This window comes from Thalassophryne amazonica, chromosome 18, assembly GCF_902500255.1.
Source record: "Thalassophryne amazonica chromosome 18, fThaAma1.1, whole genome shotgun sequence".
Taxonomy (NCBI): domain Eukaryota; kingdom Metazoa; phylum Chordata; class Actinopteri; order Batrachoidiformes; family Batrachoididae; genus Thalassophryne; species Thalassophryne amazonica.
Window position 1 is genome coordinate 60147306 of NC_047120.1, and position 26605 is coordinate 60173910.

Sequence of the window (26605 nt, forward strand, 5' to 3'; positions counted from 1 at the left end):
TGGTAGGTTGAAAAGTTTTTTTATCCCATGGGATAAAAAAAGTACGTCCAGTGTGTCATGTCCTCCCCAGAACACTAATGGACTCTGTGGTCTTTGCTTGTATGTGGCCTATGGGAGGCTTCCTACATGTTTTATAATGAAGAATTAGACCAAGAGCTTCATTTTCACATGCTCTTTAGTTGATGTGTTCACAATTACACCAAACCTTCATTGTACAATCATCACTCAGTGCAGTCTCATCTTTTTCACTGTCATTATCATTTTACTGTATGTTTTTTTACTAACTTTTTTTTTTTTTTTTTTACTGGATGTCTCTTTTACTGTCGTTCTCATCTTTTGTATTGTTAATCAGTTTTACTGTAGTTCTCATCTTTTTTTTTACCATTCTCATCTGTCATCCTTTTTTTTTTTACTGTTTTCATCGTTTTACTGTCATTCTCATCGTTTTTGTTTTTTTACTGTCACATCTTATTTTACCATTCCCATATTTTTACTATCCTTCTCATCTTTGTCATCTTTTTACCGTCATTTTCATCTTTTTTTGGTTACAGTTGTCATCTTTTTTACTGTTATTCTCATCTTTTTTTAACTTTCAGTTTCATCTGTTACGGTCACTCTCAGTTTTACGGTTTCATCTTTTTCACTATCATGTTAACAGTTTTTTCCTGTTTCTTTTTTACTGGCATTTCATCTTTGTTTAGTGTTTTTCTCCATTTTTTTTTTAAAACTGTATTTGTCATCTTTTTTTAACTTAGTTTCATCAGTTATGGTGTTATGGTAATTCTCATTGTTTTACTTTCATCTTTTTTACTGTCATTTTAACTGTTTTCTACTATCATTTCATTTTTTGTGTTTTTCCTCACCTTTTCTTACTGTATTTCTCATCCTTTTATTGTTGTTTACATCTTTTTTTACTGTTTCATCTCTTACAGTCATTCTCATCATTTTACTGTTTCATGTTATTTACTGTCATTTTTACCTTTTTTTTTTTACTGTCGTTACATCTGTTTTTAAGTGTTGTTCTCATCTTTCTACTGTTGTTAGCAGCTCAGAAAATTCTCTAGATGTCTGAAAGTCTATAAGGAGAAAGAACCTAATGATATTTGAAGGAAAGCCGAGAGGAGAACACGCAAAATCCACACAGAAAGGAAGTGGGACACTGAACCCACAAAATTTTAGCTGCAAGGCCAGAGAGAAAACCACCGCTATCAACAAACAGCAGTTTATTTAAAGTAAAAAAAAAAAAAAAAAACACAAAAAACACAATAACAAAAGAATCAGCCAAAAGCCCAAAAGGCGGCTGTCAATCACTCAGTCAGGGGGTGTGGTTTGGCTCTTTTGGCAGGAGGAGCTTCACCTGGGGGGGGGGGGGGGGGGGGGGAGAGCGGGAGAGAGAGAGAGAGAGAGAGACCCATGAGATGATTTCTGAGGGATGTCAAAAATATACTAAACACTTTGCAGCTTTTTGTTCTTTCATTTATTTTCTTATTGCAGTTTTTGTGATGTTCCAAATGGTCTTTGACTTTCAAAAAGGTTCTGAAGGTTTTGTTTGTTTTGTTTTTAAACAGGTCAGCCAACCTACGCTCTGCAGTGTGAGCTGGAGCCCCCTGCTGGCAGGAGGAATCAATGGAGGACTTCATGGTACGGATGACGCCACTGGCTGTCTTCCTTGTTTCTGTAAAACAATAAAATAAAATCACATGATCGCAAGAGGCCATGTGAGCAGCGCTTACTGATTATACTGCCTTGAACAAAGGAACAATGAAATACATTTATAACAGTTAGTGACAGAAAAAGTACTTATTCAAACAAAAGTACTAGTAGAACTTTAAAGTTGCAACAGAAGTACATACAGTAGTGTCAAGAATAATAGTAGTGCTATGTGACTAAAAAGATTAATCCAGGTTTTGAGTATATTTCTTATTGTTACATGGGAAATATTGTACCAGTAGATTCAGTAGATTCTCACAAATCCAACAAGACCAAGCATTCATGATATGCACACTCTTAAGGCTATGAAATTGGGCTATTAGTAAAAAAGGTAGAAAAGGGGTGTTCACAATAATACAACCCCTGGCAATAATTATGGAATCACCGGCCTCGGAGGATGTTCATTCAGTTGTTTAATTTTGTAGAAAAAAAGCAGATCACAGACATGACACAAAACTAAAGTCATTTCAAATGGCAACTTTCTGGCTTTAAGAAACACTATAAGAAATCAGGAAAAATAATTGTGGCAGTCAGTAACAGTTACTTTTTTAGACCAAGCAGAGGGAAAAAAATATGGAATCACTCAATTCTGAGGAATAAATTATGGAATCACCCTGTAAATTTTTATCCCCAAAACTAACACCTGCATCGAATCAGATCTGCTCATTAGTCTGCATCTAAAAAGGAGTGATCACACCTTGGAGAGCTGTTGCATCAAGTGGACTGACATGAATCATGGCTCCAACACGAGAGATGTCAATTGAAACAAAGGAGAGGATTATCAAACTCTTAAAAGAGGGTAAATCATCACGCAATGTTGCAAAAGATGTTGGTTGTTCACAGTCAGCTGTGTCTAAACTCTGGACCAAATACAAACAACATGGGAAGGTTGTTAAAGGCAAACATACTGGTAGACCAAGGAAGACATCAAAGCATCAAGACAGAAACCGCCTAAAGGAAATGGGATTTACATACAGAAAAGCTAAACAAAAGCCATCATTAACACCTAAACAGAAAAAAAACAAGGTTACAATGGGCTAAGGAAAAGCAATCGTGGACTGTGGATGACTGGATGAAAGTCATATTCAGTGATGAATCTTGAATCTGCATTGGGCAAGGTGATGATGCTGGAACTTTTGTTTGGTGCTGTTCCAATGAGATTTATAAAGATGACTGCCTGAAGAGAGCATGTAAATTTCCACAGTCATTGATGATATGGGGCTGCATGTCAGGTAAAGGCACTGGGGAGATGGCTGTCATTACATCATCAATAAATGCACAAGTTTACGTTGATATTTTGGACACTTTTCTTATCCCATCAATTGAAAGGACGTTTGGGGATGACGAAATCATTTTTCAAGATGATAATGAATCTTGCCATAGAGCAAAAACTGTGAAAACATTCCTTGCCTAAAGACACATAGGGTCAATGTCATGGCCTGCAAATAGTCCGGATCTTAATCCAATTGAAAATATTTGGTGGAAGTTGAAGAAAATGGTCCAGCAATCAGAGAAAGTTGGAGCCAGATTGATGAAGAGTACTGTTTGTCACTCATTAAGTCCATGCCTCAGAGACTGCAAGCTGTTATAAAAGCCAGAAGTGGTGCAACAAAATACTAGTGATGTGTTGGAGCGTTCTTTTGTTTTTCATGATTCCATAATTTTTTCCTCAGAATTGAGTGATTCCATATTTTTTTCCCTCTGCTTGGTCTAAAAAAGTAACCGTTACTGACTGCCACAACTACACAGGTGCAAAAAATTATAGGCTGTTCATCTACAATGATCTCCAATGCTTTAAAATGGACAAAAAAAAAAAAAGACGCGTGGAAGAAAACGGAAAACAACCATCAAAATGGATAGAAGAATAACCAGAATGGCAAAGGCTCACCCATTGATCAGCTCCAGGATGATCAAAGACAGTCTGAAGTTACCTGTAAATACTGTGACAGTTAGAAGACGCCTGTGTGAAGCTAATTTAATTGCATGAATCCTCACGAAGTCCCTCTGTTAAATAAAAGACGTGCAGAAGAGGTTACAATTTGCCAAAGAACACATCAACTGGCCTAAAGAGAAATGGAGGAATATTTTGTGGACTGATGAGAATAAAATTGTTCTTTTTGGGTCCAAGGGCCACAGACAGTTTGTGAGACGACCCCCAAACTCTGAATTCAAGCCACAGTTCACAGTGAAGACAGTGAAGCATGGTGGTGCAAGCATCATGATATGGGCATGTTTCTCCTACTATGGTGTTGGGCCTATATATCACATACCAGGTATCATGGATCAGTTTGGATATGTCAAAATACTTGAAGAGGTCATGTTGCCTTATGCTGAAGAGGACATGCCCTTGAAATGGGTGTTTCAACAAGAAAATGACCCCAAGCACACTAGTAAATGAGAAAAATCTTGGTTCCAAACCAACAAAATTAATGCCTCACAGATGTGAAGAAATCATGAAAAACTGTGGTTATACAACTAAATACTAGTTTAGTGATTCACAGGATTGCTAAAAAAAAAAAGCAGTTTGAACATAATAGTTTTGAGTTTGTATTACTATTATTCTGAACACTACTGTATCTCATTTGTAGTTGTACTGTTTAAAACCAGTATTTGGAGTAGATATTTTCAGGCATATAACAGTATTTATGTGAGTACTTACAGTAGTACTACAGATTTTCAGTAGTTGTTTTATTTGCAGTAGTAGGGTTTTTTTTTTTTTTTTAGAATACTACCTGTTAATAACCAATACAAGGAGAAAGAAATGTTGCCGTCTTTATGACAACACAAAGATGTAATGAGGACAGCAGCAGAGCGGCGCGTGCTCTGCGAGTGCTGTGCGCTAACTGCAGTAAGTACCTGCATGAAGAAGCACTGATCTACAGGTGGACGAAACGGCTTCTTTTGCAACTGCATCTGACAAACCGAATAGCAAACCTCTGAACATGCAGATCAGGAAAACATTTGTGACATCACAAAAATAAAAGGAGAAACAGAATAACCAGGTTTGGTCACAACACGTCGCCATCCACCAAATCATTTAATAAAAAGAAAACTACCCCACGCCCACAAACAGGATACATGTAGCGGCAGGAAGCAGAAACCTACCGTGGCAACGTCACGCCATGGGTGGTACAAATCTTTAATTTTTATGTTGCTAATCTGACAGAAGGAAGAAAAATAAATGAATAATCAACCTGCAGGCATTTAAACAGAATCCATACTGGAAGTCAGACCTCTGTGTCACTAAGAGCCGCTAATGGTCCTGGTACTCACAAAACCAGTACGGGGTGTCAAAAACCCACATCAAAAAAGGAAATGTAGCTCTGGACAGACATAAGCAACATAAAGGATACAGGTTGGTGATGTCATATGGACCTCGGAGCTCCAGAGGCTGCAGACAGACAGAGAGAGGACAAAAGGAGAAAACTGTATTGTTTGTGGTTCGGCACATCAGCCCCGATGAAACACTTTGCAAAACTCGACACTGTGAAAGAAGAACTCTGTGAGAGGAACTTCACGGGTGCTGGCCATTGAAAGGCGGCACCCAGGTCCAAACCTGATGGGGCTCGTGTGGGTAGACACCAGGGTCTGGGGACCACCTAAGTTGCCTTTGGACAAACTGGGGCCCACATTTTACATGATTTCTTGTTCCACTCTGACCATATCAGCTTCTAACTCCTTCATGCTTGTACTGGGGTGTTTTGGTGGCTTCCCTCACTTGTGTCTGTGCACTCTACAAATGTTTTCTTTTTTTGGTAAACTGACCTTCTCCGCTGCACTGGACATGATCACATTCTGAAAAACAACAACAGTTTGATGTAGAATTTTTATTTTTGACCCACAGGAGCTTGGTTCCGCAATAAAATGTTTGTTGTCAGCACTCTGATGGAAGAGACGCACCTTTCCTTTACAGCTCTCCATCAAACACACGGCGTTGGTGATGGTGTAGCGCCTCATGGTGGCGTCTCTGATGGCGGCGGCGTACGTGACCTCAAACACCACGCCACGCTCTATTGCCTGCACACAGCGAGATGGTTAAACAGAGCTCTGCACCGCCCCCCCACAGGCTGAAAGAAAATACATCTAACTGGAATAAATAAAAAAATATATATCTGTCAAATCCTCTAGTGACTTCTTCAAAGCAAACTTTATTAGCGATTTATTGTTGGCCAAAGACTTAGCTGCAACCTAAAACTTATTTTACTAAATCATCATTTATTATTAATCCACAAAACCAATGTGTCCATTCTGAATGAAATTCTACAAACTGGTCCTAATCCCTATATAGAAGACTGTTTCAGTCGATGTGATTGGATAAAACACAGTCACCTGATATACAGGCACCATTCTGTCACTGAAGGGTCTTGTTTGTATACGTTAATTCACAAAAATATAATTTAAAGAAAAAAGTTCACAAACGACAATCCAAGAAACTCTTCAATTGTTTTTTTTTAATTCAATTCTTCCAAATCACAATATTTCAGATTCTTTACCCAAAAACAGAATTCCAAAGTAGCAAAGACGTGACATCAGACAATCAGACGAAAGGTGTAAATTGTCATGTATGTGACCTTTGAACTGTGCCACATGCCCACGGTGCTGAATAGACATTGAATTTGTTATTTGTGGACTATAGCCACTACGCTGTATTGCTGCCGTGCCTTTCACCGAGCAAATCGTGCACAGTCATGTTATTTTTTATCTTGTATTAAGGCGAATATTAAATATTACTTCTTAATATATTATTGGGCATTTTCAGCCTGTATTATAGAAATAGAAAACAAGGAGGCATGCAGCTTTGGTCAGGATTTGAACCTGGGAATGATGCGAGCTGCACTCTGTGGTATGTGGTTCGAGCCTTTACCCCTCCGCTGTGAGCGCTCCTGTTAAATAGGACTTCTACTTTGCTGCAAATGTGAAAAACACACAAATCATTTGTCCTAAAGGAGCAGATGTATTGATTACTGATCTTACCCCATTGACTGGAGCCCTCTTGTAGAACATCGGACACTTTTCCATCACTGCAACACAGATTATGTCGATGTCAAAGGTCATGCAGGCCGCCTGTAAATATTACATGGCTGTTACTGAACTTTTCATTTGAAAGAAAGCACAAAAAACGCCTCTCGCTAAGAAAAATGCTTCACATCCAGTCAGCTATATGAGGGTCAGCTGAAACGTTCTGCCTCCTACGAGATTATTTCAATAACAAACAAGACACTCACATGAATCTCATATCTGCTTAAAGTTTGGAATGTTCTCTATCAAGCAGCGTCATCACTTTTCCACACAGGCACCTTCGCTTTCCATGCACTTATTTCAACACCGGACAGGTTTTTGCATCCTGTTGAAGAAATCGTGCCCTTTTCTCTCAGCACCAGCAACGCACAGCTGCTTCCACCTCAGTGACCCTTCAGGTGTTCTTTAAGTTCAGGAAAATGGAAATATAAGGCAATGCTAAAATACCCTCATCCGTATGTATGTATTCAATGAAAGAGTGTGCAGAAAGAATGTGACCGTTTGACCCCTTAGAATAGGTCAAAGTTAGCTGTCTTTAAACTTGTCCAAGGTCTGTGACTCAAAAATGCTCTTTGTAAATCTGAAGACTCTGGCAGTAATAGGACTGGACTTACGCTGAGGACAGACAGACAGACAGACAGGAGCAAAGTCTTCACAATACCCGATGGCCATATTTTGACTTTGGGTAAAAAGTCAGAGGGCGGGAGATGTTATAGGATTTGAGCCACTGCAATGCATCCTGTGTTTTTTGACTCTTGTGTTGACGAGAATTGCGCCTTCTGCAAGGCGGAGCTCACGTCAAACGAGTGCACAGCTTTTGCAAAGTGTCCATATACGGTCAGGATTGATGGTGGTGGTGTCCAAAAGTTCTGTGAGGACTATGCCATCAAACCCGCACTTCATGATGTGCATCTGTGGCTGCTTCACTTCCACATCTAGCCTGTTATTGGAGGCAGAACTTTCAGCTGACACTCGTAAGTTATTTTTGTAGACAATTAATGCACACAGTGAATTATTAATATTATTTTATGTGCCGGCAGCAGCTTATCAATGACGTCACACCTATAAAAAGAAAGCATCTTTAAAAGAAATTAACTTTAAACAGCTCGTAAGGAGCCACAAGAAAACGCAAAGCGCTGCTGATGATCACGCGTGTCGATGATGGTCGGGTGTGTTGTGCGTATCAGTGGATCTCACGTGGAAAAGTTTCTCCGTCATCGGCTGGACAGCAAGCAAGTCGAAGCAGCGATACTCTGGAGCATTCCGCCTCTGTATGCGCGCGTGCGCACACACACACACACACACACACACACACACACACACACACACACACACACACACACACACACACACACACACCTTGTAAATCACCTCTCAAACAACTTGAAAGAAAATAATAATTTTCATTGTCAACCCACCTGTCAATCATTTTATAATTATCTCATTCACAATTTAATAATTCAAAAATATATTTAACTTCTTCAAAACGCAGTACATTTTAAGTGATTATATGTTCTGTCCAAACTTCTTGCGCTCATTTTCTTGTCAAATTTGGAAAAAAAAATACCAACAAGAACGTGATTTTGCACATAAATATGAATCCATAATACATAAACTACCTGTCAGTGACATTTTTGATGAACATTTTTTTCTGATATTTGAAATGTGTCAATAATAATAATAGTTACGCTGATGATAATGTCAAAAAGCTTATTTTTAATATTTCTGTGATGCCAACAATAATCTTAACAGGAAGTAAAATAAAATAAATTATTTTTTTAATCTATTTGTCTGATAAACTGATCTTAATTAAAACCATTAAATTTGTGTTAATTGCTCATCAGTGTGTCCCTGAATGCAGCACAATTTCAATTTTAAAACCTTTTAAAGATGATTTCGGTCAGCACTTCTTAATTCTGGTCCTCAGGACCCCAAGTACTGTTCATTTTCTTTTTTCCTCACCGACATGAGTCACATCAGGTGATTTCAGGCACCTGCTGATCTGGTCTGAGTAGCTCAGGGACACACAGAAATTGCACAGTCGCTTCAGTATTGAGGTCCAGGACTAGGAAACACTAATTTAGGTGATTAAAGTAAGTAATAATCCATAATCTATCAATACTTGATCACATGACTCACAAAGTGACTGGAGTCCGAAACCACAATGGTCAGTCTGTTCAGCACTCTGATTGGCCGAGACCGACCCTGTGACAGAGAGGAAAGAAAACACATACACAAACAACATGATCGCCAATCGCCAACATGATCTAAAAATGAAACAATCCACATTGAGGAAATAATCCACACTGAGTGGCAGTGGTGGCGGTGGCGGCGTACCTGCACAATAGGCATCTGAGGGATCAGCTCACTGATGGCAGTTGGTTTGGGGATTTCCTGCAAACACAAAGTGAAAAGCAAAACATGACACTTTCCTGAACTTATCTGAGTTTTCCTGAAGTGTTCCTCAAGCAGCACCAACCTGTTTCTTTTTGTTGGTGGGATCAAACACGTAGTTCAAAGCCACAGCAGAGAATCCAACTGTACACAAACACAACAAATCAATACTCAAGCATCAGATTGTGTGTCATGTTCTGTAAAAGTGAAAGAATTCGGCATTTAGTCGACACAAAGTTCACCTATACGATAATTACTGATCACTGATCAATCGCTTTTGAAGTCATACCTTCACATATTCTCTGGATTTATCTTATAAAGTGTGATGGCTGATAATTTAAAATACAAAAAGACAAAATGAAGATAACACTGGTTCTTTTTCTTCCTTTTTTTTTTTTTTACACTTTTACCATTTTCTGTCAGAAAAAAAAAAAATCATGGAATAAAATATGTAAGTTTTGTCACATAAAATATCTTATAACAAAAAACAGATTAAAACCTGAATTTTAATGCACCAAATCCTGTGCACAATATCACATAGGCGTGACTGCCACCTGTTGGAATGATGATGGATTAGGAGCCGGTGTGGTTGGCAGTGAAACTGGCATTTTATGTGCAAAAAGGTAGAGAAAAAAATAAAGAAAACCCTTAGTTTCTGATTGTTTCACATCAGTTATATTCTAAAAGTCAACACAAAGAATTTGAAAAATTCCAAAGAGCTGTGGTTTTGGAGATGCACTGACTCAGTGAACGAACATCACAATTTGGCTCTTGTCAGCGTCACTCAAGTCTTTGTTAATTTTCTGCTGCTAATCAAGGTCTGGCTCATAGTGGCAGCCAACCACGCAGCTCATTCCACATTTCCCTATCCTCAGCCAAGTCTGACTTGTCCTGGGGGGAATCTCAAGGTGTTCCAAACCATTTGACATATATAATCCCTCCATGATGTCCTGGGTCTTCCCAGTTGGACATGCCTGGAATAGTGCAGCAAATAACTGAAACAATACTTCACATGGTGATACAAGCACCAAATCCAGCACAAATTCTCCTTAGATAATACTCTTTTGAAAAAACCGACGGGCCACTTGAATTTTCAATAGGCGACCACGTAGGGGTCAACTGGAAAATTACACAGGAGTTAAAATATAAAAGTCCTCCATTCATATTGAAAACTATTACCACATTATTTGTCTGATCATAAAGATTCCAAAAAGGTATAGTTTGGACTATCTATGACTGAATATTATGAAGTTATGGGGTAAAAACCTTAAGAATGGTGACAAAGGTCAATTTCAGTTTGTACAGGGGTCAAAAGTTAAAGTTGCTCTAATTTTAGTAAAAAATGGTGCAAACTGTTGTATGAGCTACTTGGATTAATAAATGTTTTGACTGCGTTGAATGCTTGGTCTCTAAAGTAAAGGTCAAATAATGTTGACGTCCATTGATATATGGATATATGATACATGGTGCAAACTGTTCCTTTTTGAAACCCTATTAACTCAACCAATAATTTGCATCACCTTTGAACAAAATTGGAACAACTCACTTTTGACCCCTGCACAAACTGAAACTGAACTTTGTCACCATTCTTGTTGTTTTTACCCCATAACTCTACAGAATTCAGTCATAGATAGTCCAAACTATACATTTTTGGAATCTTTACAATCAGGCAAATAATGTGGTATAATTTTAAATATGACTGGAGCATTTTTATATTTTGACTCCTGTGCAACTGACCTCTAAGTGGCTGCCTACTGAAAATTGCAATATGCACGATACGAGCTGAGCCAGTCTGAAATCAACTTCTGGCTCAGATCCTTCTTCACAGCATCCACGAGACATCAGATACAACCTCAATCCATCTACCAAACTTTATGCACCCCATATTCCTGCTATCTAACGTATCCCACAAACTGATAATCAATGTTATTCACTTCACCCGTCAGCGGTCAGTCTGATCGGTGAACATGTAGTTTTGTGGTTTAAGGGTAACAGATCTTGATTTTGCGCTAGACTTTAGTCCAGAGAGCATTGTTCAAGAATAAGGAAACGTTTGAATTTTTTTTTTTAATTACTGGGTTTAGTTAATGTTACCGTCACATTCTGTGATGCTAGTAGCGTTAGCAGTTAGCTGTGTGTTGTGTGGCGGGGGGAAAAAAAAAAACCCGATTACGTCACACAGATTTCGGGTTCGGATGAGTTCTGGACTCACGATGAGCTGCTGTTTCTATCAGACTCTGCAGGGTGCTCTTATCCGCCGTGATGATCAAATTTAAATCCATAAACACAGACATGTTCAAACGGCTACCACTCGCACATGGGGAAGCCCACGGCATCATGGGATATGTAGTTTATACCTAAGATGCGAGATTGATGACGTAGACGTAATACAAAAAAAAAAATACTAACGCCGATGTACATTTAAAGAATCACTAATATGAATATTGGCAATATAAAATGTTTTCACATTTTTTAAACGTTCTGACACACATACATGTGTGTGACTGCCCATAAGATTTGTGTTTTACTTATGTTTTGAGTGCTGCAGATGCGAAGCACTGAGAAATGTTTTATTTTTGGTGTATTTCTGTCAGTCTTTATACCTGAAAAAAATAAAAGACACCAACTTGCCCACTAAAAGTATGAATCAGACCATTTTTTTGCTTAAAATAAATAAACCACATCGACATCAAAATTAAAAGGGAATCTGACGATTGCTACATCAAATGAAACTGCACAAAATTTTGGGAACATCAGCAACCTATATTTCAATGTCAAAATTACATCTGTACTCTTTTATAAAAAAAAAAAGTCACATCTGTTAATGGGTGATTCTTAGACTACGGGCACTTATGTCCTTTGATCATACTGTATGAAAAACAGAAAAAAGGGGAAATTTCACACTTTATAGTTATCTTTACAATGAAAGTGTGTTAAGAAATTTGTTCTAGTAGTCTATGATGACTTTTTTACCTTTTTTTCAGCATCATTATACGCAAATATTGCCGTTTTGTGCTTGTCCCACACCCAGACTTTTGATCTTCAATGATAAAAAAATGAATGGTAAAGAAATGTTTTTTTCCTAATGTTTTAATATATCTCTGAATAAAATATCAGTAAAATAATCAAAACATATTTGGGGTATTCAATGTCATACAACTGTTGTGATTTTTTTTTTTAAACAAAATGTAGTTGTCCCACACTATTGCCGTAATTTCCACCACAACACTGTAATGTCCCTTTAAACAGTTTGTATGAAAGATTGTTTGGGTAGTTTCTATGGAGATAAACAGTGACATCAGAGCACATTTATATAGCGCCAAATCACAAAAAACAGTTGCCCCAAGGCGCTTTATATTGTAAGGCAATGGTGTGGTGGAAATTACATTTACAAGGCCAATAGTGCCCGTAGTTAAAGAATCACCCTAATACCTATTTTTAATGTCATAACTTCAATGAAAACTTCTGTCCTGTAATTAACAGGAGAGGAATCAGAGCCTGAAAATGTACAATATTTTGTTTAACTTTCAATAAATGGTAAATGATGCAAATGAATCAATATTTAGAACATAGTGTATAAGCTGTGTGTCCACAGTAGGAGAAATCTAAAACTGCAATGGTATTACAGGAAGAGAAAGAAATCCACCCACTTCTACATCTCTAAGAATATTTTCAGAAATTATACATATCAAAACACTACTATTTAAAAAACAGAAATGATAACATTTTTCAGGTATACCAATTTTGACTTTTATTTTGTTTAAATTTTTTATTTTACTTCACTGTAATCTAAAGGCTTGTGGACAAAAGTGAACTCTAAAAAACTGATTTTTTTTTTTTTTTTTTTTTTTTACACTGCAGACAAAATAAGGACAACACACTGACACAAAATATGCTGTCCCTTATTTGACCAAAAAAAAAAAAAAAAAAAAAAAAATCCTTGAACCTGAGTTTTTTTTGTATCAGCTCCAATTGATAAATATCGTCCAATCCCCATTCAATGTGTGCATATCTCACACACAGGTTTTCAAATATTGTTCTGGTCATGGCATCTCTTTTCCACGTCAGCGATGTAGTGTTGTGGCCGTGGCACCATTGACCCCTGAGGTGAGTTTCCACACTGTGAACCTGCAGCTTCAGGCTGTTGGACTCACTGAGCATCCACTGGCAGAAGCAGCAGGTGAATCTTTCGAATGTGTACGCAGGTGAGAGTTCAGGCCGCCCTTTTGACTAAAGGCTTTGCCGCACACCTCGCACACGTACGGCTTCTCACCGCTGTGGACACGCACGTGCAGCTTCAGGCTGTTGGGGTTGTTGAACGTCTTCCTGCAGAAACAGCAGATGAAGGGACGCTCTTTTGAGTGCGTCCAGTTGTGCGCGTTCAGGCCACTCTTTTGGCTGAAGGCTTTGCCGCACACCTCGCACACGTATGGCTTCTCACCGTTGTGCACACGCACGTGCAGCTTCAGGCTGTTGGGGTTGTTGAACGTCTTCCCGCAGAAGCAGCAGGTGAAGGGATGCTCCGTTGAGTGCACCCAGCTGTGAGCGATCAAGCCGCTCTTTTGCCGGAACGCCTTGCCGCACACCTCGCACATGTATGGCTGCTCGCCAGTGTGGATCCGCTGATGGATCTTCAAGTAGACGCTGTATCGGAAACTCTTGGAGCAGTGCTCGCACCTGAAGGGCTTCTGGCCAGTGTGGATGAGCTCGTGGCTTCTCAGCGTGACGGCGCGTGTGAAGCCTTTCCCGCACACCTGACAGGTGAAGGCCTTGGTGCCAGCGTGGGTGCGAGTGTGGCGGTTCAAGTTCTGCAGCAGGCTGAAGCTGTGGCCACATATGTGGCAGCTGTAGGGCTTCTCCCCCGTGTGGATGATTGCATGCGTTCTGAGATTACTGTTACTGGAGAAGCCTTTGCCACATTCGGTGCACATGAAGGGGGTCTCGCCTGTGTGCACGCTCATGTGCGCCTGCATAAAGCGCTTATGGCGGAAGGTTTTGCTGCAAAAGGTGCAGGAATACGACTTCTCTGCCGTGTGGATGCGCTGGTGGGACTTCAAGTCTGTGTGTGTTGTGAAGGTCTTGCTGCAGGTTTTGCATGTGAAGTCTTTCCAGGTCACGCTCTGCGCGTGGTCAGAGGTCACCGGTTGAGCTGCTTCACCCTTATCACCTAGAAACAATGAAACAAAGCGGTGAGCAAAGACCTTCTCCACCTCATGAGGACTGTTTTTAAGCTTTAACAAAAAAAGTCCATGCCCACACAGGAAACACCACCACTATTATTTTTGATTAACTTGCACTGGACCAATACAGGATTTTTTAAAACTAATACAGATTTCAATATTTGATGATTCTAAAATCCGATGTGCAGATTTCAACCAATACCTTTTCCCCCAGAAATATGTAATATCAACAAAGATTTCCCCTAACATTTATTTTGTTTAATTTTTGTAATGAATCCTCACCAAAATAAGATGAAATAATGCAATTTTAAGTTAAACTTGTTTTACTGACAGTGATTCATATTTCAAAAGGGTAGTATGGGCTAATGGCCCCTCTGTGCCTGAAGTAATGGCCAATTTTCTCCATATGACGGGCCAGTTGTACATAATTCTCGTTTTACATTTTATATTTTGTCCACATTTTATTTTTAGTTGTACATATATTTAAATCATTTATTTTGTTAGTTTTTATTATCTTTTTATTTGGTTAATAATTACTGGCACCTCAAAAAAAAGTACCTTTTGGAGTTGCACTCAAATCTCGTTGCAATGTAAATTACAATGACAATAAAGCTGATTCTGATTCTTTCTCAGACAATGGGCTTACTCAAAACAGAATAAAATAAAATTAAAAGACGATTCTTTTTATCTATTGTGATTATCCATTATCTATTTCCTCCAGTGACATAAACATTACTCACTGTCTGCTATGTCTTCCAAGTTGATGTTGCCATTGTTGTCTTTCACAGTGATGGCCAGGAAGAACTGATCTTCACAATTTTCCTGGGCAGGTTCAGATATCTGCAGAATGACAGAGTCCACATCAGGCAGGTACAAGGAGTTTATCTTCCCACAAACCAAGGAGTTATGGGTCTTTCATACCGCATGTGCCGCGCAATCATTCTGCCACATTCACTTGCGTTTTTTGCAAAGTGGACGCAGCAACAATGCGTCTGGAAGCGGCGATTTCTATGTCACTATCTGACTTTTCAAGCATCCAGTGAATGCTGACAATCGCCATGATTGATTCACAACAAGAAAAAGTGAAACAGTCTGCGAGTCTTAACCACAAGATTAGGAGTAAAAAGCAGAAGAACGAGAGACAGACAACCTGTTGGGAGGAGCTTTTTTTCCAGCAACTGTTCGGAGTAACGCTTCAGAGCTGAAGCAGCTGGAATTTGACGTCAAATGGCAATGTGTGCTCTCAACGGAAAGTTGCGTAAGCTCAGTTTTACACTGTTTGTAAGATGCTTATCATTGAAAATAATGGGTTATAGAGTGATGCGCGCCACATTTACGCACTCGGCATGAAAGGCCCTTTACACAGGTCACTGTAACAGACAGTCAGCCGGAGCTGCTAACTAATCAGGGGCCTTACCTGAGTGACAGAGGTCTGAGAGTCGCCTCCGTATGATTGCTCATCTTCTGTATCAACACAATCACACACTTTCTGTTATCATGACAAAGTCAACAAAATATTAAGAAATTTAATGACTCCTGATGGGGTGGGGCTTGCTGACATCATACGTACCCAGGCATACAGCCTGGGTACATGACACTGTGTTGCATGACACAGGTGTGCCTATTTTTCTGTCACTGAGGATCTTCTGTTAAGCACTGAAACAGAAAGGCTCCCAAAACCTCCACTCCAAGACCCTGTGAGCTAATGAGGTCCTGCCCTCAAGACACAGTTTGCACCCGGGTTTGACCCCAGGTCAGAAAAAAGTCATTAACAATCAAACATGGATGTGACCTCCATCACTGCCCCGGATCTGAAATTTCTGACAGCCTGCCGGGGCCCGGTATGGATCAGATACTCACTGTCTGCAATGTCTTCCAGGTTGATGTCATTGTCGTCTTTCACAGTGACCGCCAGGATGAACTGATCTTCATAATTTTCCTGGTCAGGTTCAGACATCTGCAGTGTGACAGAGTCCACATCAGGCAGGTACAGGAGCTTACAGGGCCACAGACCAGGGCTCTGAGAATTTACACAGGTCAACACAGACAGTCAGCCAGAGCTGTTAAACAATCAGAGGTCTTACCTGAGTGACACCATCAGAGGTCTGAGAGTCACCTCCGTACGAGTGTTCATCTTCTATAAACACAATCAGACACTTTCTGTTATCATGACAAAGTAAAAAAAAAATTTTTAAAAACGTAACAACTCATGATGGGGCGGGGCCTGCTGACATCATACGTACCCAGGCGTACAGCACTGAGGACATTGAGGATACTGGTCTGTGATGTTTTCAAGCCTTTTGTCGCCTCGTTGTGCTTCAGACACTTGAGTTCATCTAAGATGTTTATGATCTTTCCCAAAGCCTCGTTACCCAACGTCTCCATGACGGACGCAAACTGAATCTGAAACAGGCCAAGCATAAACTACACTGAGTTACGATCAAAAAGTTTTTTTGTGTTCTCATGCATCAGTTAATTTAGCTTTCTCATACGCTACACAGACAGCAACAGTCAGACTGTGGAAAGTGCAGTGGATCAGATATAGATCCATGCGTGTGCATATATGTATCCATGTATATTACACAAGCAAAACATGGTTTTTCTTTCAATCAATCTAGTGCATCAAAGTTCACCAGATGAAGCAGGTTTTGTCCTCATTAAGTCATTATAATTTGGCGAGTTCTAAGATGATAGAATTTATTCTTTTTCAGTTATTGTCTTCACAAGCTGACTAAACCCCTGATGGGAACCTCCCACTAGTCCTAGTATTCTAATAAGGAGAGCATGATGAAGTTGTTTTTACATTTTAACCCTCTGGGGCCGATGCCATTGTATACAACGGCGAAGACCAAGCTTTACTAAATTATAAATAACTTTTTATTGATATGAGATAGAAACTTACTCTTTTTTTTTTTGCTGAAAAGTTAACTCCACGGACTTTCGAGCCAGCCATCGGCCATCTTTGTACTCCTCACAGAAGCTGTGTGATGACGTGCGCAATATGAGCATCCAATCGGAATTGGTTCACCATCACATGGTTTTCCAAAATCCAATCGTAGGGCAGATTTATCTCACGTGAAAAGCCAAAGATTGTTTTCAGGAGTGATATGTCACTAGTAGGCCCATTTGAATAGCTCCCTGGGTGCTCCAATGAGTACATACTATTGGTTTCCATGCGCCCTGCACCATTGTACACAGCATCAGCGAAGCAGACGGAGAGCCTCTGATGACAATCTCACGTGCTCAAACAAAGAATGTGTAACTATCAGGATTGCTCCACTAGTTTGCATGTGAATGTTACTGGATAACTCTGTTGCTTTCTCGGCATAAAGCACTGTTTACCATATCAATGGAGCGAGGGGGAGGGCCGCTCCTGTAAGGAACCAAAGTTGACCAAAGTGTGAATGAAAGCTGCTTTGAGCAGCACAGAACACTCCAAAACACAGAAGTTTGTGATTTAACCTTTGTGTAATAGCAGACAAACTGCTTTGAGATGAAGACAACAAAATGCATAGACCATTTTGTATATATTATTCAAAATGTGCATTTGTGTTTATTGTTTGAACCTTTTTGTTGTACAACCTTTCACACAAGACCTCAAATTACCTTTAAAGTGTCAAAACAGTTGTTTATTATAGTTTGCTGTGTGTTTTGAATAAATGTGTGTGGAAAATTATTTTTCGCTTTATTTTTTCCTTGCCTATTTTTGATTGTAAACCTTTATTACACTTATAAAACACAACAAAAACATATATATTCTGAAAGCACAGTTTTGTCCTGAAAAAAAAAAGAGAGACATAAAACTTGATTGTGGGATGCAGGGAGAGCTGTTAACAGCAATAAAAAAAAAAACATTTACGCCAGGCGAGTTGAACTGTCCAAAAAATGCCCTCGGACCCCAGAGGGTTAAGGTAGGCTATATGTTGAACTGAAGTAGGTTAAGTAATGTTACAAAAGTGTGACAATTAAAAAACAAAAAAAAAAAAAAAAAAAAAAAAAACACATTATGGTGAATTACCATTATTTGTTGATTTTCAATTCAACAGATTTATAGACAACAGTGCAATTAAAGGTGTATGTCAATAGAATCATGTTTTATTTTTATAAATTTAACAAAACGGGATCTTGTTTGTTAGCTATTTCAAAGTATAACATTTATTTGTGAACTTTAACCCTCTGGGGCCGTCGCCATCGTATACGACGGCTAAGACCAAGCTTTACTAAATTACAAATAACTTTTGAATGATATGAGATAGAAACATACTCTTTTTTTTTTTGCTGAAAAGTTAACTCCATGGACTTTCGAGCCAGCCAGCAGCCATCTTTGTACTCCTCATAGAAGCTGTGTGATGACGTGCGCAATGTGAGTGTCCAATTGGGATTGGTTCATCGTCACATGGTTTTCCAAAATCCAATCGTAGGGCAGATTTACCACACGTGAAAAGCCAAAGATCATTTTCAGGAGTGATGTGCTACTAGTTGGCCCGTTTGAATAGCCCCCTGGGTGCTCCACTGAGTACATACTCGGTGTGCCCTGAGCCATTACGCACAGCGATCAGTGAAAGCAGGAGCAGATGGAGAGCCTCTGATGACAATCTCACATGCTCAAACAAAGAGTGTGTAACTATCAGGATTGCTCCACTAGTTTGCATGTAAATGTTACTGGATATCTCTGGTGCTTTCTCTGCATAAAGCACTGTTTACCATATCAATGGACAACAAAACGCATAGACCATTTTGTATATATTGTTCAAAGTGTGCATTTGTGTTTATTGTTTGAACTTTTGTGTTGTACAGCCTTTCACACAAGACCTTAAACTACCTTTATAAAGTGTCAAAACAGTTGTTTATTATAGTTTGCTGTGTGTTTTGAATAAATGTTTGTTGAAAATTAGTTTTTGCTTTATTTTTTTTTTTGCCTATTTTTGATTGTAAACCTTTATTACACTTATAAAACACAACAAAAACATATATATTCTGAAAGCACAGGTTGTCCTGAAAAAAAGAGACATAAAACTTAATTGTGGGATGCAGGGAGAGCTGTTAACAGCAATAATAAAACATTTATGCCAGGCGAGTGAACGGTCCAAAAAAATGCCCTCGGACCCCAGAGGGCTCCGAGGGGATTGGGGTTATAATATACACCAAAGAGTTTAGGACCAGTGGACCCCCACCACTGCTGCTACTACTACTACTACTACTACTACTACTACTACTGACTGACTGACTCATCCACATTTTTTTGCTTTGCTTGTGCTTAAATGAGTCTCCTACTGAAAGGTAGTCAAAAATGTAAAACTCCAAACAGTTTTAAGTCTAAAGTGAACTTATTTCTTTCTGTTTGAAGGCCATGCGTTTCCTCACCACCATGTCCCGGCTCTCGGCCTGCACTGAAGCCGGCAGCAAGAAGCCCGGTCTGGTTTCCAGCAGCTTCCACAGCTCGGCCACCGAGGCGAGGACCAGAGACTCCACAACCCCAGCCAGCTGCGTCGACACGGGAACGCTCATCGCGGCGAATCAGGCTAACGGCTGAGACTACCAACGGCTAACAGCCACAGTGGTAACGGCTGCTACCGCCAGCTAACTGCAAAGAGGAGACATGCTACACAATTGAAAATGTATCAAGCTCCGTGGCTGAAGCAACAACTCTGGTCAACTTAACAACTCCCCTGCTCTCCTTTCTTCTTCTTGGTTGTTGGCAGGCTAGGCACGGTCAGTACATTGCTGCCCCCCTCAGGTCATAAGACACAGAACACCTATTAAATGTCAATGAGACAGAGACAGCACCCCTATATTTTCCAGTATAAGCCACAATAATAATAATAATAAAAAAAAACACCAAATTCGCTCTCTCTCCTTTGTGAAGGCTCCATGCCTCAGTAATGTCCTCAAGGAAAAGGTTGTTCTCCTTTCTGAGCTGAGCTGATCTGAACTAAACTTCTTCTTCTTATTCTTCTTAGTTGTCGGAAGGCTAGGCACGTTCAGTGCACTGCTGCTCCCCTCAGGTCATAAGACATATAACACCTATTTAACTTTATTGAGATAAAACTATATTTTCCAATACAAGCCACATTTTTTTTTAAAAAACAACCAAATTCGCTCTCTCCTTTGGGGAAGCTCCATGCCTTAGTATTGTCTTCAAGGAATGTATCACAGTCTGATACAGAAAAGTACGATTAACTGCACTCACACAGCCCCTCCCTTACTCGAAAAACTCGCTGCTCTATTATTATTATTATATTATTATTGTTATTATTATTATTATTATTGCGCTGTTTAGGTTATTTAAACGTATTTTTTCTATTTGTGCACAGTTTTCATACATGTTCTAATTTTGCACTGAATGGTAATGGGCTGTTTGTGTTATTTGCATTTATTTAGAGAGAAAGAAAGAAAACATGAATGTTTTTCCTTAGATACTTTTTAATTCTTAGTCTTTTTCACGATGTTTTGGAAACCGGAGTGGTTTGGAAGTTGTTTGTACATTCCGAGGCGCACACGTGACTGACCTAAGTGACTCGAAAACTCATACAAACTCGAGAGAGGAAAAGGAATGGAGTCTCCCAAAACCACCACCACACGTCTGACGCTGCTTGTATCGATCGAGCAGAGAGTCACGGACATAATGTAACTTCAGGGGCACCGACGGACACGCAGTCGAAGTCTATGAGACGCTTCAGGTTATCACGTGATCAAAGGGAACCAATCGGTACTAAGAGCCGCTTCCTAAACCCAAACGGAATAATTTAAATTCTTATTGGGAAATATAAGATCAAAATATCCCCGCACAGGATAAGATTTTGAGTTGGTTTGGTTTTGAGTAGATCAGGCAGTTTATGGAAATGTGGGGCTTTTCAGCGGCGCTCACGCCTCAGTTTACACTGATCACGTGATGCATGGCGCCTCATTTCCCCCTGGCTATGAACCGTGCCTCATAGACGTTAGCCCGGTAGCCGTTAGCCTGATCCGCCGCGATGAATGTGCCCGTTGAGGTGCAGCTGGCTGCGGTCGTGGAGTCTCTGGTCTTCGCCTCGGTTGCCGAGCTGTGGAAGCTGCTGGAGCCCAGACCGGGCTTCCTGATGTCGGCTTCAGTGCAGGCCATGAGCCGCGGCAATGTGGTGAGGAAACGCAGGCCTTCAAACAGAAAAAAAGTTCACTTAATTAGTCTGAAAAACTGTTCGAGTTTTACATTTTTGACTAGCTTTCAGGTGGCGACTCATTTAAGTAAAGCAAAAACTCTGGATGAGTGAGTGAGTCTGTGAGTTAGTTTGTGAAGACAGTAAGTGAAAAACAATCATCTTGTAACTCTAAATTAAAATGACATATAATGAGGACAAAACCTGTTTCATTTGGACAAGCCAAAAGTATCTATAGATGGTTCCTGGATGAAGGTCCTTATTGGTTAACTCCAAACTGCTCTAGGTTACTTCAAAACCTCTTTTGAACACTGTTCCAGAGTAAGCATTAAGAGAAAGATCTCAGGAGCTGTGCTGTTAAATCACTGAGGCTTCCCTGAATGACCATCACCAGTTTGCTTCATGCCTGCTCAAAATCATGTCATTAGTCCCAGTAAACCTTATTTCTTCATTAGTTTTTAAGATATTGAGCCACTGGAATGAGTGGAGAAACAAGTGGTGCAGAAAAAGATGGAGTAAGATTGCATCAAGGATTGTGTCTGGGCCCTTTCTTGTTTCCAGTGGTGCCAGACAAGTTGACAGATGAGATCAGAGTCTCCACAAGCTATGATGTGTAGTGAGAGTAGAGAACAGGTTGACACCAGCCTGGAGAGGTGGAGATATGCTCTGGAGAGAAGTGGAATGAACATCAGTAGGAGTGAAGTTACATGTGTGAGGTGCAAATGTGACCCAGTCAAATGTTGTAAATCTCAGAAAGGTAACGTATTTGTTGAAAAGGCGTAAAGGGGCAAAAGATGTCATATTTACGTGCATGTCACAGTCTGACTATTGCTGCCTGAGTAGCATAAGAGAAAGCTAAATTAACTCATGTGTGATAAGACAAAACTTTTCGATCATAACTCAGTGTAGTTTATGCTTGACCTGTTTCAGATTCAGTTTGCATCCGTCATGGAGACGCTGGGTAACGAGGCTTTGGGAAAGATCTTAAACATCTTAGATGGGCTCAAGTGTCTGAAGCACAACGAGGCGACAAAAGACTTGAAAACACCACAGACTAGTATCCTCAATGTCCTCAGCGCTGTACGCCTGAGTACGTATGATGTCAGCAGGCCCCGCCTCATCATGAGTCGTTAAATTTCTTAATACTTTTTTGACTTTGTCATGATAACAGAAAGTGTATGATTGTGTTGATATAGAAGATGAACACTCGTACGGAGGTGACTCTCAGACCTCTGATGATGTCACTCAGGTAAGACCTCTGATTGGTTAACAGCTCTGGCTGACTGTCTGTGTTGACCTGTGTAAATCCTCGGAGCCCTGGTCTGTGGCCCTGTAAGCTCCTGTACCTGCCTGATGTGGCCTCTGTCACTCTGCAGATGTCTGAACCTGACCAGGAAAATTATGAAGATCAGTTCATCCTGGCGGTCACTGTGAAAGGTGATGATGGCAACATCAACCTGGAAGACATTGCAGACAGTGAGTACCTGATCCATACCGGGCCACGGCAGGCTCAGAGATTTCAGATTCGGGGCAGTGATGGAGGTCACATCCATGTTTGTTTGACTTTTTTTCTGACCTGAGGTCAAACCCGGGTGCAAATTGTGTCTTGAGGGCAGGACCTCATTGGCTCACAGGGTCTTGGAGTGGAGGTTTTAGGAGCCTTTCTGTTTCAGTGCTTAACAGAAGATCCTCAGTGACAGAAAAATAGGCACAGCTGTGTCATGCAACACAGCAGGCTGTAGTAAATACGTACATCCAAACATCAAATTACTTTTGAAAATGTTGCAGGTGGAAGCACTGTGGTTTCTATGGTTGGTGTCGTACGCTTTATGTTTCTTAACAGTCTCACTGAATAAAATGAAAATCTTGTATGTAAGAGTGATGATTTAGTTTATGTACTTATTCCATTATTTAAAACAATCGTAAAGGACAGAGAATTAATGACCATTGGATTGTGTAATTGCATTTTGTAACTATGTATTGCAATTCTGTTTTTCGAATGTGTCTCTTGTGTTTGATGTAACTATTTTGCTTTTGTGCTGCCGTCTTGGCCAGGTCACTTTTGAAAAAGAGGTTTTAATCTCAGTGAGTTTTTTACCTGGTTAAATAAAGGTGTGTGTGTGTGTGTGTGTGTGTGTGTGTGTGTGTGTGTGTGTGTGTGTGTGTGTGTGTGTGTGTGTGTGTGTGTGTGTGTGTATATATAATATAGTTAAATAGGATAATTTGAAACTTTCTTGCATAATGAAGCTTGGCATTGATATATATATATATTTTTTTTTAAATGTCTAAACGTAAAATGATGACCGTTGACGCAGCGTTTCTGTCAGAATGCAGCGGATACTTCTCAAAATTAATGTATCTGGCAACTCACTGGTTTTTGGTTTCTTTCAGAGGCCAAAGCTGCAGCCACTGAGCGTTCTGCTTCTGACCGCACGCCTGATGTTGTGATGCAGAATGCGACTCAGATGCGCTTCACGTGCACGGTCTGCAGCAAGTTGTTCATGTCACCAAGCGACCTGATGGCCCATGACTGCAGCCATACGGCTGACACACTATATGCCTGCGGCATGTGCAGTAAAACCTTTCATCAGAAGCGGTCTTTGCAGGTTCACATGCGTGTGCACAGTGGTGAGAAGCTGTTTACGTGCACAGAGTGCGGCAAAGGCTTCTCCAAAAAGACGCACCTCAAGACGCACACCATCATCCACACAGGCGAAAAGCCCTACGGCTGCCACGTGTGCGGCCGCCGCTTCAACCTGCGGCAGAACCTCAACCGCCACGCCCACATTCACACCGGAGAGAAGCCCTTTGTCTGCAAAGTGTGCGGGAAACGCTTCACACGTACCGTCACGCTGAGAAGCCACGAGCTCATCCACACAGGCCAGAAGCCCTTCAGGTGCGAGCACTGCTCAAAGTGTTTCCGCCATGTTGTCAACTTGAAGAATCACCAGAGGATCCACTCAGGTGTGCGGCCGTACAACTGTGACGACTGTGGCAAGACCTTCCGCCAGTTAGTCAACCTAAAGACCCACCGGCGCGTCCACACTGGCGAGCGGCCATACGTGTGCAAGGAGTGTGGGAGGGCGTTCACCCAGAAGAGCAGCCTGGTGATGCACGGTCGGACGCACTCCATGGAGCGCCCGTTCAGCTGCAGCAACTGCGAGAAGACCTTCAATAACAACAACACCCTCAAGGTGCACATGCGCATCCACACGGGAGAGCGACCGTACGAGTGCCAGGTTTGTGGTAAGACCTTCAGCCAGGGGAGCCACCTGCGGACTCACTGTCACCACATCCACAGCGGCGGCAAACAGTACATCTGTGACATGTGCGGGAAGCGATATTCTGACAAGCGCAACCTCAGGCTGCACAAATGTGTCTTTGCACACACGTGAAAGTCCCACCCACCTGGAGTGTGATTGTGGGAAGTCATTGGTTCTTTGATCTGATGTGGTGCCTAGCCACAGTGCTAATGAGCTAAGCTAGCGGGTATGTGAGGCTCAGGAATAGGATCTCCTCGGAATTTGTTTCAGAACGTCACCTGCCAAAAGAAGGTGAAGGTATTAATGTTGCTAAGGTTGGCTAGCCGATATGCTCTAACGTTCAGGGTCTGTTAAAGGGTAAAATAATAAATGTTGCTGTTTAACATCAAATTAAATTGTTTCATGTGTCTACTTGCTCTTGTTTTTCTTTTTAAATAAATAACGTTCATGTTATATTCCAATATTACTCAATAAAATTTATTTATATACAACAAAGTTCAGGAATTAAAGTCTCAAAGTGAAATGTTGTGAAAGTAGAGATGATAGATTTTACATATGTTTGGTAACAAAGTTGAATAACAGCATCTGAAAGGAAAATTTGCAGGAATAAAAAAAGAAACCTGAGGAGGCAGAATGTGTCCCTGATGGCTTTCCGTACATTTGCCACATCAGTTTTTCAATGTGAATAGTTTTTAGTTGCCTAAATCTTTTAATAAAATGTGTTTATGGGTGTTATTTTCTGCTGCAAAGTGTGTCACACTTGTGCCACTTTAGGATGTAACCAAACCTTCCCTCCTCAGCCCTCCCTCCTGTATGGTCTTGGTCCCATGACTGGTCTTCAGACCTCATTTTGCAGTTCTCATCTTAGACATTGCTGCATTTTTACTTGGTCTTGTTTTGATCGCAGATATAAAAGACTGGATTTTATTTCAATAATGGTCAAAATACCAACAGCGAGTATGTTGTTAATGACCTGCAGTTGGGTGGCTGAATGTTGGATTAAGTTTTGAAAACATGAAGCTGCTTGTTCTTGACCATCAATATTTTACATATGTTATTTTCAAGGGCACAATTTAGAACTAGAAATTGGGGGGGACAAAGTGTGAGTTCCGCAGGGCTGAAGCCCATAGGCCAGGGGTCTGGGGGTGGCTTTAGGCCCCCAGAAGCCAATGGTTTCTAGATAAGCTCAGATGCATTCTGAGCATCCAGAACAGTAATTTTAATGTTTTGAGAAGACCATAAAGTGGACACCATTTGACTTATGCAATTTGAAACTGTGGATATAAGTACTTTATTCTAAGAATAGCCAGCATTGATTTTATTAACATCCTGGTGTAAATAAGGTATCACCACATGTAGAACTCAAAAAGAATGAAGTTGAGTTTTCATTAAAAAAACAACTGCAATGTGGTCAAATGTATTCATAAATATGAAAGAACAGGCTCTTAATAATTAACTATCGCATACTGTATTTTTTTTCTCAAGATTTGTTTTTGCATAAGTTTAAAAAAGTTGAGGATAAATTACTTATAATGAATTTAATTTTTGAAGTGGCACTAATGACAACACTCGTACTGAACATAATTTCGCTTGCACACACTGATTTTGGAGATCAAGAAATAATTGCAGATGGGGTCCCAGATAGCTTTTCTGATTTCCTTTTCTAACTTTCAGAATTTAGTAAATTGGCATATGGTCCATTGATACTTATGTGTAGACACTAGTCCCTACAGGCAACTATTTTTGGTTTCAAATCTGGGCAAATGCAGTCCCCAAAAATTCTGAATGTGACAAACAAGAAACAGGTGTTGTAAACAAGTCAATGCTGCTAAAAATACAAACTTGCAGAAGCAAAGATACTATTCTGACATGGTTTACACATAAGACTGGCATAGCATGTTTC

At 40.3% G+C, this 26605-nt stretch overlaps 3 protein-coding genes across 4 annotated transcripts; 1 reads left to right on the forward strand and 2 right to left on the reverse strand.

Moving 5' to 3' along the window:
* Positions 1-1012: 1012 nt before the first annotated feature.
* rpp30 (ribonuclease P/MRP 30 subunit) lies at positions 1013-11496 on the reverse strand. The gene is made up of 12 exons (XM_034193220.1): positions 11336-11496; positions 9209-9267; positions 9067-9123; positions 8869-8934; positions 7927-7998; positions 6685-6774; positions 5611-5727; positions 5476-5505; positions 5064-5101; positions 4567-4646; positions 1583-1675; positions 1013-1357 (listed from the first exon to the last, which is right to left on the reverse strand). The coding sequence occupies exons 1-12, from the start codon at positions 11460-11462 to the stop codon at positions 1308-1310; spliced, it is 879 nt and encodes a 292-aa protein (XP_034049111.1). The 5' UTR covers positions 11463-11496; the 3' UTR covers positions 1013-1307.
* Positions 11497-13192: 1696 nt separating this feature from the next.
* Positions 13193-20160, reverse strand: LOC117530363 (zinc finger protein 664-like). Of its 2 annotated transcripts, XM_034193215.1 has the most exons (7): positions 19668-20157; positions 16547-16706; positions 16388-16440; positions 16164-16260; positions 15721-15767; positions 15044-15143; positions 13193-14290 (listed from the first exon to the last, which is right to left on the reverse strand). In XM_034193215.1, exons 1-7 carry the CDS (start codon positions 19809-19811, stop codon positions 13260-13262), a joined length of 1632 nt encoding a protein of 543 aa, XP_034049106.1. In that variant the 5' UTR covers positions 19812-20157; the 3' UTR covers positions 13193-13259. The 2 variants fall into 2 exon arrangements, with proteins under 2 accessions (XP_034049106.1, XP_034049107.1); XM_034193216.1 differs by lacking the exons at positions 15044-15143; positions 15721-15767 and adding an exon at positions 19535-19545 and having other exon boundaries at positions 16547-16704; positions 19674-20160.
* A 959-nt stretch (positions 20161-21119) lies between these two features.
* On the forward strand, positions 21120-25111 carry si:ch211-207i20.2 (uncharacterized protein LOC568537 homolog). The gene is made up of 5 exons (XM_034193217.1): positions 21120-21421; positions 22370-22529; positions 22636-22688; positions 22816-22915; positions 23831-25111. Exons 1-5 carry the CDS (start codon positions 21278-21280, stop codon positions 24832-24834), a joined length of 1461 nt encoding a protein of 486 aa, XP_034049108.1. The 5' UTR covers positions 21120-21277; the 3' UTR covers positions 24835-25111.
* The last annotated feature ends 1494 nt before the right edge of the window (positions 25112-26605 follow it).